Below are 14,198 nucleotides of genomic sequence, written 5' to 3' on the forward strand. Positions count from 1 at the left end.
CAAAAGAACTCACACAATATGTACTCACTGATAAGTGGATATTAGCCCAGAAACTTAGAATACCCAAGATTTAAGATACAATTTGCTAAACACATGAAACTCAAGAAGAACGAAGACCAAAGTGTGGACACTTTTCCCCTTAGAATTGGGAACAAAACACTCATGGAAGGAATTACAGAGACAAAGTTTGGAGCTGAGATGAAAAGATTGACCATCTAGAGACTGCCATATCCAGGGATCCATCCCACAATCAGCTTCCAAATGCTGACAGCATTGCATGTACTTGCAAGATTTTGCTGAAAGGACCTAGATATAGCTGTCTCCTGTGAGACTATGCCGGGGCCTAGCAAACACAGAAGTGGGTGCTCACAGTCAGCTATTGGATAGATCACAGGGCTCCCAATGGAGGAGTTAGAGAAAGTAATCAAGGATCTAAAGGGATCTGCAACCCTATAGGTGGAACAACAATATGAACTAACCAGTACCCCCAGGAGCTTGTGTCTCTAACTGCATATGTATCAGAGGATGGCCTGGTTGGCCCTCAGTGGAAAGAGAAGCCCATTGGCTGTGCAAATTTTATATGCCTCAGTACAGGGGAATGCCAGGACCAAGAAGTGGGATTGGGGGGGTAGTGGGGGGGAGCGTTTGGGAAACTTATGGGGTAGCATTGGAAATGTAAATGAAGAAAATACCTAATTAATAAAAAAAAGAAAAGAAAAAAAAGAAAAATTCCTTTTTTTTTTAAAAAGAAGCTCTTGTGTTAGAAATCTTAGCATATTTAATTACCAATGAATAAATTTGACGTAGATTTCAACAAAAATAAAAAACAAACAAAAGTATTATTTTAAAGAATATCCAGGGGAACTACCACTGAAAAAAATATTCAAAATATAGATCAACCCTTACCTTTATCAGTTAACTTTAATTGTCAAGTTAAGGCAACCTAGAGTCTTTTAGGAAACGAGTGACGAGGAGGGATTGCCTAGGTTGACTACATTGGTTTGGCTTGTAGGCCTGTCTGTTGTGAATTATCTTAAGTTACTTTATCAAGTAAGATGACCCAGCCCACCATGGTCACCGTAGAGTCTAATGCCATTCCCTAGTCAAGGGGTATTAGACTATAAGAATAGAGAAATTGGAATTTCAGGTAAAAAACAGGGAAATATTTTAAGATATTTGTACAGGTGAATGATTCCCTGCATAGGTCCCCCAAAGTACAAGAAACAAAATCAAAAATTGGTAAATGGAATAATATCAAGCTCAAAACAACAACATCAAAAACACTTCTTCCTAAGCATACAATTAAACGAGTAAAAGACAACCTACATAATATTAAGAAATCTTTTCCCAACTCCAGAGATTCTCAACACATTCAATATTAAACAAGAAATCCCTTTTATGGGTTATTAATACCTGTCCCGAGATAATAGCACAATTAATGTTCTGGCTACTTTAATGCCAAGTTGACACAAGCTAGAGTCATTTGGGAAGAGGAAACTTAATTTTTTTTTTTTAAATGCCCCTACCAGATTGGTCTATAGACATGCCTATGGTCTTTTTTTTTTTTCTTTTAATTAATGACTTATGTGGAGGGGAAAGTTCACTGTGGTAGTGCCTTACCTGGACTGGTGGTCCTGGTTGTTATAAGAAAGCAGGCTGAGCAAGCCTTGGAGAGCAAAGCAGTGTAAAAGTAACTTATTCATCTGATGTAATAGTCATCTTAGAGGCTTGCTGCTCAATAAGCTCACCCTTTCTAGTTCTTTCTGAACTCTAGCTTGCTGGTTCAACTCAGCTGTTCTGGCTCACACTTCTCTCCAAGCTGACTGATTCAATCTGGCTTCTCTCAGCTTCTCACTGAATTGCTCTGCTTGGCCTCAAACTAACCCTGGCAATTTGTTCTCATTTTTTGGCTCCTTATTCTCTGACTCCAACTGCCTCTGCTGACCTGCACTGAAGTAGTTGAACTCACTGCCCTCTTAGTTGCCTCTCTTTTCTGTGATTTTTCTCTTTTGTGTTGAGCGTCTATCTCATTCTGTCAAATATTCCTGATTCATAACTTTGTCTCCCCACTATTAGAAGTCACTTTTAAAGATGGCTGCTTCCATCTACGACTAACTTTACCTTTATTGTTTGGAACTAAAGGTGTATACTAAAGATATGTCTGTATTCCAGCCAGAAGGATAAAAGGTGTGTCAATTTGGCTGGATCACATAGACCTACAAGGTCTGTGGATGTGATCCCTTGCCAATGTAGCCATGTTGCTTGATTAAAATTCCTCTACAAGCCAGTAAGTATGTTCATGGTCTCAGCATTAGTTTCTGACTCTAGGCTTCTGCCCTTATTTTTCTGTGATGGACTGTGCTGTGGATACAAAAGATGAAGCAAACTTTTCTCCCCAAGTTAGTTTTTATCATGGTGTTTTGTCACAGTAGTAGAAACCTCAAGACAGTTGGTACAATACTTTCCACACATGAATGTGAGTCTGCATTTGTATCCCCAGACACCCATTTAAAGAGCAAGACATGGTTACAAGTGTCTGTAATTTCAGCTCCTTGGAGGCAGAGAGAAGTGCTTGCCCACTAGTGTAGCACACCTTTACCCTAGCACTTGAGAGCAGCAGCAGGTGGATCTCTTGAGTTCCTGGTCCCAGGAAAGCCAGAGCTACCCAGAGAAAGCCTGTCTCAAAAAACATAAAACAAACCAAAACAAAAAATAGGTAAGGCTGAGAGTATTAAAAGAATACACAGATATTGACCTCTGACTGCTAAATGCACATATGCATATACCACACAGATACACATACACAATGATTTTAAATGTATATAAACGTCTATATAATTTACCCAATTTGTTGTCTCATTGTATTAATCATTTTAATTATTTAGAAGATATTTAGAATAATAATAGATACTTAACATTACAATGACAGCTCCCTGTAATAATCTAACAATGGTTAAATAGGGCTGGTGACGTATCTCTGTATAGAGGTGCTAGCTACCATGTCAGTGACCTGAGTTTGATTTCTAGAACCTACATAGTGGAAAAAGAAAATGCAATCTGGCAAGTTACTCTCTGACTAGGTCATATGTGATATGTGTCTTCCCCACTCTACCCATACAAAATAAGGTGGAATAATAATATGAATAAACATTTCTCAAAAGGATAACAAATTCATGGAAAAATGCTCAGTAGCATGAACCACATGGTGGAAATATAAATGAAATATCATCTTACCACATTGGGTTTATAAAAAATAATATAACCAGGCATAATGGCACATACTTGATTTAATATCTCTTTACTTAAGATGTTGTTTATCTAATTTCTTCATTTTGTTATTCATAAATAGTGGTCACTCCGTCTAAGAATGTCCCATGGCATTCTTAGTACTCATTGTAGATCTCTCTTGTTTTGTGTGTGGTATTTGCTACTCCTTCTAAGTCTACTTAGTCTTTTGAATCAATTTTTAAGTATTTTCTGAAGTTTTTAATTCTTCTTAAAAGTATTGTGTTTCTTCTCTTCTCAACTGTTTTCCTCTCCCTGTTTGATTCCTGTATGATTAAAATTTGTTCTTTTCATCTCTTCTTTGTTCTTTTTCATTTAGACATTTGTCTGATGACTTTTTTAAGTTCAATAATGTTAGGTTTTGTAGATATGAAACCTACCAACTACTTAATTTCACATATTATACATATTATTTCTAAAATTATATAGTTTTCTTTGGTAGATTTTAATTCTCTTTTAACTTTTCCATTTTAGACTATGGTGAGAATTTTCTTTGCCTCATGTTAAATAGTTGTTTTGTTTTGTTATACTTTTTAGACTCGTATTTAAAAAGTAAATTATATCTTCTATATATTTTTTGTTTTTTCTCTTGATTGTTGTTGAAACTTTATGTTCCATCTCATACTTGTAAATTATTATATTTAAGTATTACCTATGGGGTGGTTCAGTAAATATGGACATAAAAGTGCTATTACTTTAATTCTAAATTAATCAGAGGAGAAGCCAATTGTCCTCCAAAACTCAATCGTTTGAACTGTTACAGCTTTTAGTCTGTCCACCTGGCCTCTTTCAAGAGCTGTAATGGTTTTCCTTTGCCCAAATAATCTCTTGATTTTTTTTTGTACACATATAAAAAAACATATGGTAAAAATTCTTGGAAATAAAAAAAGAAATCAACACATTGAAATTACTAGAGAAGCTATTTCTATTCTACTAGTCCATTTTATTCTTTTTATTTTCATTGGTCGCTCCTATTTCAAACAAATGTGATAGCAGGGATAGCAGTGTTATTGTCTCTTTTATATTAGGTATTGTAGTATCAGGGCTTTGCCACTGTGTATCAGTAAATTAATCTTCTAGAAGTAAGAATAGAATTTCTTCATTTTAATTCCCTTATATGTCATGTTTATATAAGGTCACTGTTTTAATTAGCTACTTGTCATTGAAATGTTAGCTTTATTGAAATACTGCTGATTATTAACATGTTTTTCTCAAGTTAAAATGCAAAAAAATTAATGCTGATATTTAGGAAAGAAATATAAAGGATAAATTTTATTTAAAATTACATTTAGCAAAAACTAACTATGATAAAACATAATCAAAAATTAATTTTTCTTTCTCCTTTTCTTGTTTAGTGAGTGATAGCTGCTTCAGGAATCTTGCAGAAGACCGCAGTGGGATAAATCTAAAAGATCTTGTCCAAGATCCTTCTTTGTGAGTATTTGTTTTCCATCACCAAGTATAATTTAAATTTTTAGTTTTGTGTTTATTTAAAAAATAGTTTTCACAGCTAATTTTAACTTTTTCTGGTAATGTTGCATATAGTGAAATCTTATGTAACATATATGTGTGTGTGTGTATATATATATATATATATATTTCATTTGTATTTATATTTATTTATATGAAAAAATTTAGCAAACTTCAGGAAAGATGGTGTCATCCTGAAAAATTGACTTTCAAAATATTCATAACTGGTAACAGCAGTGTAGAAGTAGATAGTTGTCAAAGGAATTACTTACTAATTTGATTTGTTTGTGGAGATGAATGTAAATTTGCTTACATCTATTTTAAGTTTCTTGAATATCTCATTTATGATAACTATTTATTCCTAAAAAATCTTAAATATTTGTAATAACTATATATACTTAAATGTATTAGACCACATTTAACCTTCTATATTAGAAAACTGCATACCATAGCAAGTTTGGAGTTTTGTGGCTTTTAGTATTTTTTGTTTGTTTGTTTGTTTGTTTGTTTGTTAAGATGCTTGCAAGTAGCTGGGCGTGGTGGCGCATGCCTTTAATCCCAGCACTCGAGGCAGAGGCAGGCGGATTTCTGAGTTCGAGTCCAGCCTGGTCTACAAGTGAGTTCCAGGCCAGCCAAGGCTACACAGAGAAACCCTGTCTCGAAAAAACAAAAAAAAAAAAAAAAAAAAAGATGCTTGCAAGTCATCTATAGCCTGAGCCTGCCTCCAAATCATGATCTTCTTGCCTCTGCCTCCTAAATGTCATGGATCAAAACCCACTATGTTCCTTCCTGTTCTTTAAATTGTTATTTGTTGTTTGCATTGCATTTCAATTCCATTTCTTATAAGCATATATTTTATTATAATTCTAACATGTAATTAATTATCTCTTAATTTCATTACGTTTTTGAATTTTATGTTCATCTAACAATACGTTCAAAAAAGCATAACCCAAAGAGACAATGTCATACTATAGATTTAATGTGATAGTACCCTGAAATTATAGAGACATAGATAATGTGTCCACAACTTTACATCCATTTCGCTATAACAAATTACAGGACTACACTGAACTGGATGAACTATTATTTGAACATGGTCAAGAAGGGATGCCATGGTACAAAAGAAATATGAGAACATTCCAAACCTGGCAGGATTATTTTGTCTTGTTTCTAACTTCCATTCATGGGAGCAAAGTTTGACTTGTGGTAAGATTAAGATGAAGTGACATCTAATAGTCTCTTTTTCTCAGGGTGATTTTTGTATATCTCCATTTTGTAGGTGTTAAAAGTAAAACCAAGAAGGATTAGACACTTATTTTAGCTGATTAATGTATCTGTTTGAATAACTAATTTGTATGCATACTAAATTTCTAAATAAATAAATAAATAAATATTTTCATAGTTTGGCTTCTATTTCTGAGGAAAAATTTAATGTTATGTACTGTGCTATATATATAATTTGTCAAATTCTATTACATGATAAGGCCTTTTTAGTTTTAGTGTCTCAATTCTGTGAAAAGGCTTAAGTTTAGTTTGATGTTATATTTCCATTAATAACATATCTGTCTGTAAATTATTTTCAGTCAATTAAGAAATTATACTACATGGGAAATAATTTAACTTTTTCTGTCTTTAAATAGAGTAATACATATTGGTTTTTGTCTAATTGAATATTTTATTTATTTATGTTTCAAATGTTATCCACTTTCCCAGTTTCCCCTCTGGAAAACCCCATCCCACCCTGCTTCTATGAGGTTGCTACCCCATTCACTCACCCACTCCCACCTCCCCACCCTGGCCTTCCCCTATTCTGGGGCATTGAGCCTTGCCAGGATCAATGGTCTCCTTCCATTGATGCCAGATAAGGCCATCCTGTGCTACATATGCAGCTGGAGCCATGGGTCCTTCCATGTATATTCTTTGGATGGTGGTTTAGTCCCTGGGAGCTCTGGTTGGTTGATATTGTTGTTATTCCTTTGGGGTTGCAAACCCCTTCAGCTCTTTCAGTCCTTTCTCTAACCCCTCAATTGGGGTCCATATTTTTCAAATTGCTCTTTCTAACTCTATGAAGAATTGAGTTGGAATTTTGATGTCTGTAGATTGCTTTTTGCAAGATGGCCATTTTTACTATATTAATTCTGCCAATTCATGAGCCTGGGAGATCTTTTCATCTGCTGAGATCTTCGATTTCTTTCTTCAAAGACTTGAAGTTCAGGTCATACAGATCTTTTACTTGCTTGGTTGCACCAAAATACACACCAAGTTATTTTATATTATTTGTGACAATTGTGATGGGTGTCGTTTCCCTAATTTCTTTGTTAGCCTCTTTATCCTTTGAGTATAGGAAGGCTACCAATTTGTTTCAGTTAATTTTATATCCAGCCACTTAGCTGAAGTTGTTTATCAAGTTTAGAAGTTCTCTGGAATTTTGGGGGTAACTTAAATTTACTATCATATCATCTGCAAATAGTGATATTTTTACTTCTTCCTTTCCAATTTGTATCCCTTTGGCCTCCTTTTCTTATCTAATTGCTCTGGCTAGGACTTCCAGTACTATATTGAATAGGTAGGTAGAGAGTGGGCAGCCTTGACTAGTCCCTGATTTTAAGTGGGATTGTTTCAAGTTTCTCTCCATTTAGTTTTATGTTGGCTAGTGTTTTGCTGTATATTGCTTTTACTATATTTAGTTATGGGCCTTGAATTCCTGATCTTTCCAAGACTTTTATCCTGAAGGGGTGTTGAATTTTGTCAAGTGCTTTTTCAGCATATGATGAAATGATCATGTGGGGTTGTCTTTGTTTGTTTGTTTGTTTGTTTTTGGGGGGGAGGTGAGTTTGTTTATATAGTGGATTACGTTAATGAATTTCTGTATATTGAACTATCCATGCACTCGTGAGATGAAGCCTACTTGATAATGTTGGATGATCATTTTGATGTGTTCTTGAATTCGGTTTGCGAGAATTTTATTGAGTAATTTTACATCAATATTTGTAAGTAAAATTGGTCTGAAGTTCTGTTTCTTTGTTGGGTCTTTTTGTTTTAGGTATGATTATAATTTTGGTTTTATAGAATGAATTGTGTTGTGTTCCTTCTGTTTCTATTTTGTGGAATAGTTTGAAGAGTATTGGTATTAGGTCTTCTTAAAGGTCTGATAGAATTCTGCACTAAACCCCTCTGGTCTTGGGCTTTTTTTGGTTGGAAGGCTTTTAATGATTACTTCTATTTCTTTAGGGGTTATGGGACTGTTTAGATGGTTTATCTGATCCTTATTTAACTTTGGTACCTGGTATCTGTCTAGATAATTATCCATTTCATCCAGATTTTCCAATTTTGTTGAATATAGCCTTTTATAATATGATCCATTTTTTAAAAATTGGAGTTTCTTCATTTTCTGTTATTATGTCTGCCTTTTCATTTCTGATTTTGTTAATTTGGATTCTGAATCTGTGCCCTTTGGTTAGTCTGGCTAAGGGTTTGTCTATCTTGTTGATGATTCTCAAAGAACCAGTTCCTGGTTTTGCTGATTCTTTGTATATTTCTTTTTGTTTCTACTTGGTTGATTTCATCCCTGAGTTTGATTATTTCCTGCCATCTACTCCTCTTGGGTGTATTTGCTTCTTTTTGTTCTGCAGCTTTCAGGTGTGCTGTTAAGCTGCTAGTGTATGCTCTCTCCAGTTTCTCTTTGGAGGCACTCAGAGCTATGAGTTTTCCTCTTGGCACTGCTTTCTTTGTATCCCATAAGTTTGGGTATGCTGTGCCTTCATTTTTATTAAATTCTAAATTGTCTTTAATTTTTTCTTAATTTCTTCCTTGACTAAGTTATCTATCATTGAGTAGAGCATTGTGCAGCATCCCTGTGTATGTGGGATTTCTGTTGATTTTGTTGCTATTGAAGACCAGCCTTAATCCATGGTGATCTGATAGGAGGCATGGGATTATTTCAATCTTCTTATCCCTATTGAGGCTTTATTGGTGATCCATTATATGGTCAGTTTTGAAGAAGGTACCATGAGGTGCTGAGAAGAAGGTATATTCTTTTGTTTTAGGATAAAGTATTCTATAGATATCTGTTAAGTACATTTGGTTCATAATTTCTGTTAGTTTCACTGTGTCTCTCTTTAGTTTTTGTTTCCATGATCTGTCCATTGATGAGAGTGCGGTGTTGAAGTCTCCCACTATTATTGTGTGAGGCACAATGTGCGTTTTGAGATTTAGTAAAGTTTCTTTTATGAATGTGGGGTACCCTAATATTTGTGGCATAAATGTTCAGAATTGAGAGTTCTTCTTGGTAGATTTTTTCCTTTGATGCGTATGACTTATCATTTTGATGACTTTTGGTTGCAAGTCCTTTTTATCTGATTTTAGAGTGGCTACTCCAGCTTGTTTTGGGGGACCCTTTGTTTGGATTTTTTTTTTCCAGCCGTATACTCTGAAGTAGTGTCTGTCTTTGACACTGAGGTGCATTTCCTGTATGCAGCAAAATGCTGGGTCCTGTTTACATATCCAGTCTCTTTGTCTATGTCTTTTTACTGGGGAATTGAGGCCATTGATGTTTAGAGATATTAAGGAATAGTGATTGTTGCTTCCTGATATTTTTGTTGTTATAGGTGGAATTTTTGTTGTTAGAGTTGGGATTCTGTTCTTGTAGCNNTCTTCTTTTAGGTTTGTTAAAGGATTACTTTCTTGCTTTTTCTAGGGTATAATTTCCCTCCTTGTGTTTGAGTTTTCCCATTATTATCCTTTGTAGGGCTGGATTTGTGGAAAGATAATGTGTAAATTTGGTTTTGTCATGGAATATCTTGACTTCTCTATCTATGGTAATTAAGAGTTTGCTGGTTATAGTAGTTTGGGCTGGCACTTATGTTCTCTTAGGGTCCGTATGAATTCTGCCCTGGATCTTCTAGCTTTCATAGTTTCTGGTGAGAAGTCTTGTGTAATTCTGATAGGTCTTCCTTTATATGCTACTTGACGTTTTTCTCTTCCTGCTTTTAATATTCTTTCTTTGTTTAGTGCATTTGGTGTTTTGATTATTATGTGACAGGAATAATTTCTTTTCTGGTCCAATCTATTTGGCATTCTGTAGGCTTCTTCTTGTATGTTCATGTGCATCTCTTCCTTTAGGTTAGGGAAGTTTTCTTTTATATATTTGTTGAAGATATTTACTGGCCCTTTGAGTTTGGAGTCTTCACTCTTTTCTATAACTATTATCCTTAGGTTTAGTCTTCTCATTGTGTCCTGGATTTCCTGGATGTTTTGAGTTAGGAGCTTCTTGGATTTTTCATTTTCTTTGACTGTTGTGTCAATGTGTTCTATGGTATCTTCTGCACCTGAGATTCTCTCTTCTATCTCTTGTATTCTGTTGGTGATGCTTGGGTCTATGACTCCTGATCTCTTTCCTAGGTTTTCTAACTCCAGGGTTGTCTACCTATATGATTTCTTTATTGTTCCTATTTGCATTTTTGGATCCTGAATGATTTTGTTCAATTCCTTCACCTGTTTGTTGTGTTTTCTTGTAATTCTTTAAGGGATTTTTGTGTTTCCTCTTTAAGGTCTTCTATCTGTTTACCTGTGTTCTCCTGTGTTTTTTTAAGGGAGTTATTTATGTCCTCTATCATCATCATGAGATGTGATTTTAAGTCAGAGTCTTGCTTTTCTGGTATGTTGGGGTAACCAGGGTTGGCTGTGGTTGGAGAACTGGGTTCTGACCCCAAGTAGCCTTTTAAGTTCTCCTTACGTTCTTGCGCTTGCCTTTCGCCATCTGGTTATCTCTTGTGTTAGCTGGTCTTGCTGTCTCTGACTGTGGCTGGTTCATCCTGCAAGCCTGTGTGTCAGCATTCCTGGAAGACCAGTTCTCTCCGGGAGGAATTTAGATATGGAGAGCTGTGGTACATGTTCAGCTCTGGGGTGCAGAGAGAAACCAGAAGGATTCTGTCCATACCTGATCCTGTGTTCTGATGACTCTGGGAGCATCCCTCTTGGACCAGGAATTTGAAAGAGAAGTGGTGGTCTTACCTGTGCTCACAAGTGTGTAGGCACTCCTGGGATATCAACTCTTTCCTGGTGGTATTTGTGTATGTAGCTCTGTGGCACAGGATCAGCTCTGGGTGCAGATAGAAACAGGAAGACTCCTGTCCCAGGCAAGTTCCTGTGTCCTGAGGGTTCCGGGCAGGTTCGTCTGAGCAGCAGTGGTGGTTCTACCTTTGTTCACAGACCTGTCCACACTTCTGGGAGGATTATTCTCTCCTGGTGCTGTTTGGGTGTGGAGCTCTGTGGCAGAAGACCAGCTCCAGGCACAGACAGAAATAGGAAGACTCTTGTCCCCTTCATTTCCTCAGTTCCTGTGTCCTGAAGGTTTTGGGCAGGTTCCTCCTAGTAGCAGTGGTGGTCCTACCTGGGCTCACAGGCTTGTGGGCACTCCTGGGAGTCTCNGTCTCTCTCTCTCTCTCTCTCTCTCTCTCTCTCTCTCTCTCTCTCTCTCTCTCTCTCTCTCTTTCTCTCTCTCAGCACTATTTGGGTATGGAACCCTGTTCATGTATACTCTTTGGTTGGTGGTTTAGTCCCTGTAAACTCTGGGGTTACTGGTTGGTTCATATTGTCCCTCCTATGGGGCTACAAACCCCTTCAGCTCCTTCAGTCCTTTCTCTGACTCCTCCATTGGGGCCCCTGTGTTCAATCCAATGGTTGGCTGAAAGCATCCACCTCCGTATTTGTCAGGCACTGGCAGAGCTTCTGGGCTAACATCCCTTTATCAGTGAGTACATACCATGTGTGTTCTCTGTCAGTTGCATTCTTTATATAGCTTAATTTATTTTTACTTCCAAACAGTTGTAACTGTACACTGTGCTTGAGACAAAACAGTTATCCCATTTGTGTTTTGAACTTCTTTTATAAATCTTTAGAAATTTATGTATTTATTTCATATGCATTTTTGCCTGCATATATATCTGTATATCATTTAAGTGAGGTACCTGTGGAGGGCACAACATACTAATTATATATATTTTGATCTTACATATTATGAATGATTCAATGTTAAGTTTATGTTAAACAAAAATTAGACAAAATACTTGTATTTCTCTGTATATATCTCTTAAACATGAAAAATGGTGTTTGCTTATATATTCATGAGTTTTACCAATTTTGGTGGTAAGTTTGTTCTTTTGGTATTTCTAGAACACTGCCTTGTCCCCCTGAGTATACTTGTCATCTCACTGTAGCCTCACTGATTAAATGATATTTTGGTCCCTTTGGATCATGACATTAAATATGAAGGAAAGACAGGATTGCTTTCTGGGAAGCAATCATCTCTAAATATAAACTGTGCTTATGTGCTGGTATTAAGACAGGTTGCTATGGTGAATTGAATTTCTTAAAACTGTCAGTCAGCAGAGGGTAAACAGTATCTTCTGAAGTAGTTATTCCCCATGAAGCTGGACATTCTCACACTGCATACTCATAAAGCTTAAAATTTAGTTACCATGTTTAATGAATTATTTAGGAAATTTCAAAGTATCTTTAAAGTGTTTATTATATGAAATAGAAGAGTTTTGTCTTTTATATTTTTGTTTTACTGTAGACAGTTTTTTTTAATATTAATGTTTTTCTAGCACCAACATTAAACATTACTGAGTTTTCACTTTGCTACCCACAGTTTTGTTAATTCTGAAAACTTACTACAGCTGTCTTGCTCTTGGTCATTTTAAAATTTTTTAAAAATTCTTTTATAATTTGGTTTGATTTGCATGAGTGTTTGTATGCATTGTACATGTATGTGCCATATATATGTGTGCTGTTCATGGAAACCAGAAGAGGATGTTGGTTCCCTTGTTGCTGGAGTTGTAGTTGGCTATGGGCTATTTTGTGGGATCTGGGGCTCAAACTTGAATTAGCAAACAAGTGCTAACTTTTTTTAAAAATCAGTATAAGAAGGTAAACTGGTTTATTTATTTTTTATTTGTATAACTAGTCATAAAGCCTTGCTCAAACTTTATTTCTGCCCATAACTACATTTTTAAAAAATTTTTGTGAGTTTTTTCTCTTATAATTACTTATTTTTATTGGCTATTTTATTTATTTATATTTCAAATGTTATCCCCTTTCCTGGTTTCCCCTCTGGAAAACCCCTATCTGATCTCCCTCCCCTGCTTCTATGAGAGTGCTCCCCTACTCACCCACCCACTCCCACCTCCCCCCATTGGTATTCCCCTATGCTGGGCCATCTAACCTTCAATGCACCAAGGGCCTCTCCTCCCATTGATACCAGATAAGGCCATCCTCTCCTACATATGCAGCTGGAGCCTTGGGTCCCTCCATGTGTACTCTTTAGTTGGAGTTTAGTCCCTGGGAGCTCTGGGGGTGGGGACTCTGATTGGTTGACAATGTTGTTATTCCTATGGGGTTGCAAACCCCTTCTGCTCCTTCAGTCCTTTCTCTAACCCCTCAATTGGGGACCCAATTCTCAGTCCAATGGCTGGCTATTAGCATCTACCTCTGTATTTGTCAGGCTCTGGCAGAGCCTCTCAGAAGACAGCTACATCAGGCTCCTGTCAGCAAGCACCTCTTGGCATCCACAGTAGTGTCTGGGTTTGGTATATGTATATGGGATGGATCCCCAGGTGGGACAGACTCTGGATGACCTTTCCTTCAGTCTCTGCTCCACACTTGTCTGCGTATTTCCTCCCTTGAGTATTTTGTTCCCCCTTCTTTTTTTATTGAAAAAAAATTTAAATTAGGTATTTATTTCATTTACATTTCCAATGGTATCCCAAAAGTCCCCCACCTTCTCCCCCACCTACCCCCCACCCACCCACTCCCACTTCTTGGCCCTGGCATTCCCCTGTACTGAGGAATATAAAGTTTGCACGACCAATGGGCCTCTCTTTCCAGTGATGGCCTACTAGGCCATCTTCTGATACATATGAAGCTAGAGACACGAGCTCCGGGGGTTACTGGTTAGTTCATATTGTTCTTCCACCTATAGGGTTGCAGATCCCTTTAGCTCCTTGGGAGCTTTCTCTAGCTCCTCCATTGGGGGCCCTGTGATCCATCCAATAGATGACTGTGAGCATCCAGTTCTGTGTTTGTTAGGCCCTGGAATAGTCTCACAAGAGAAGCTGCATCTGGGTCCATTCAGCAAAATCTTGCTAGTGTATGCAATGGTGCCAGCTTTGGAAACTGATTATGGGATGGATCCCCAGATATGGCAGTCTCTAGATGGTTTATCCTTTCCTCTCAGCTCCAAACTTTGTCTCTGTAACTCCTTCCATGGCTGTTTTGTTCCCATTTCTAAGAAGGGGCAAAGTGTCCACACTTTGGTCTTCGTTTTTCTTGAGTTTCATGTGTTTTGCAAATTGTATCTTATATCTTGGGTATTCTAAGTTTCTGGGCTAATATCCACTTATCAGTGAGTACATATTGTGTGAGTTCTTTTGGGATTGGGTTAC

At 36.7% G+C, this 14,198-nt stretch overlaps 1 protein-coding gene across 10 annotated transcripts in view; it reads left to right on the forward strand.

Annotated features, from left to right (window-relative positions):
* Nucleotides 1-14,198, forward strand: part of Gphn (gephyrin) — a 420,062-nt gene that overhangs the window by 95,247 nt on the left and 310,617 nt on the right. For all 10 annotated transcript variants that reach the window (XM_029484276.1, XM_029484280.1, XM_029484278.1 and 7 more), the window contains exon 2: nt 4,641-4,719. In XM_029484276.1, coding sequence (XP_029340136.1) covers nt 4,641-4,719 — 79 coding nt within the window. The remainder of the gene's footprint in view (nt 1-4,640; nt 4,720-14,198) is intronic.

Source organism: Mus caroli, chromosome 12 (genome assembly GCF_900094665.2).
Source record: "Mus caroli chromosome 12, CAROLI_EIJ_v1.1, whole genome shotgun sequence".
NCBI classification, from domain to species: domain Eukaryota; kingdom Metazoa; phylum Chordata; class Mammalia; order Rodentia; family Muridae; genus Mus; species Mus caroli.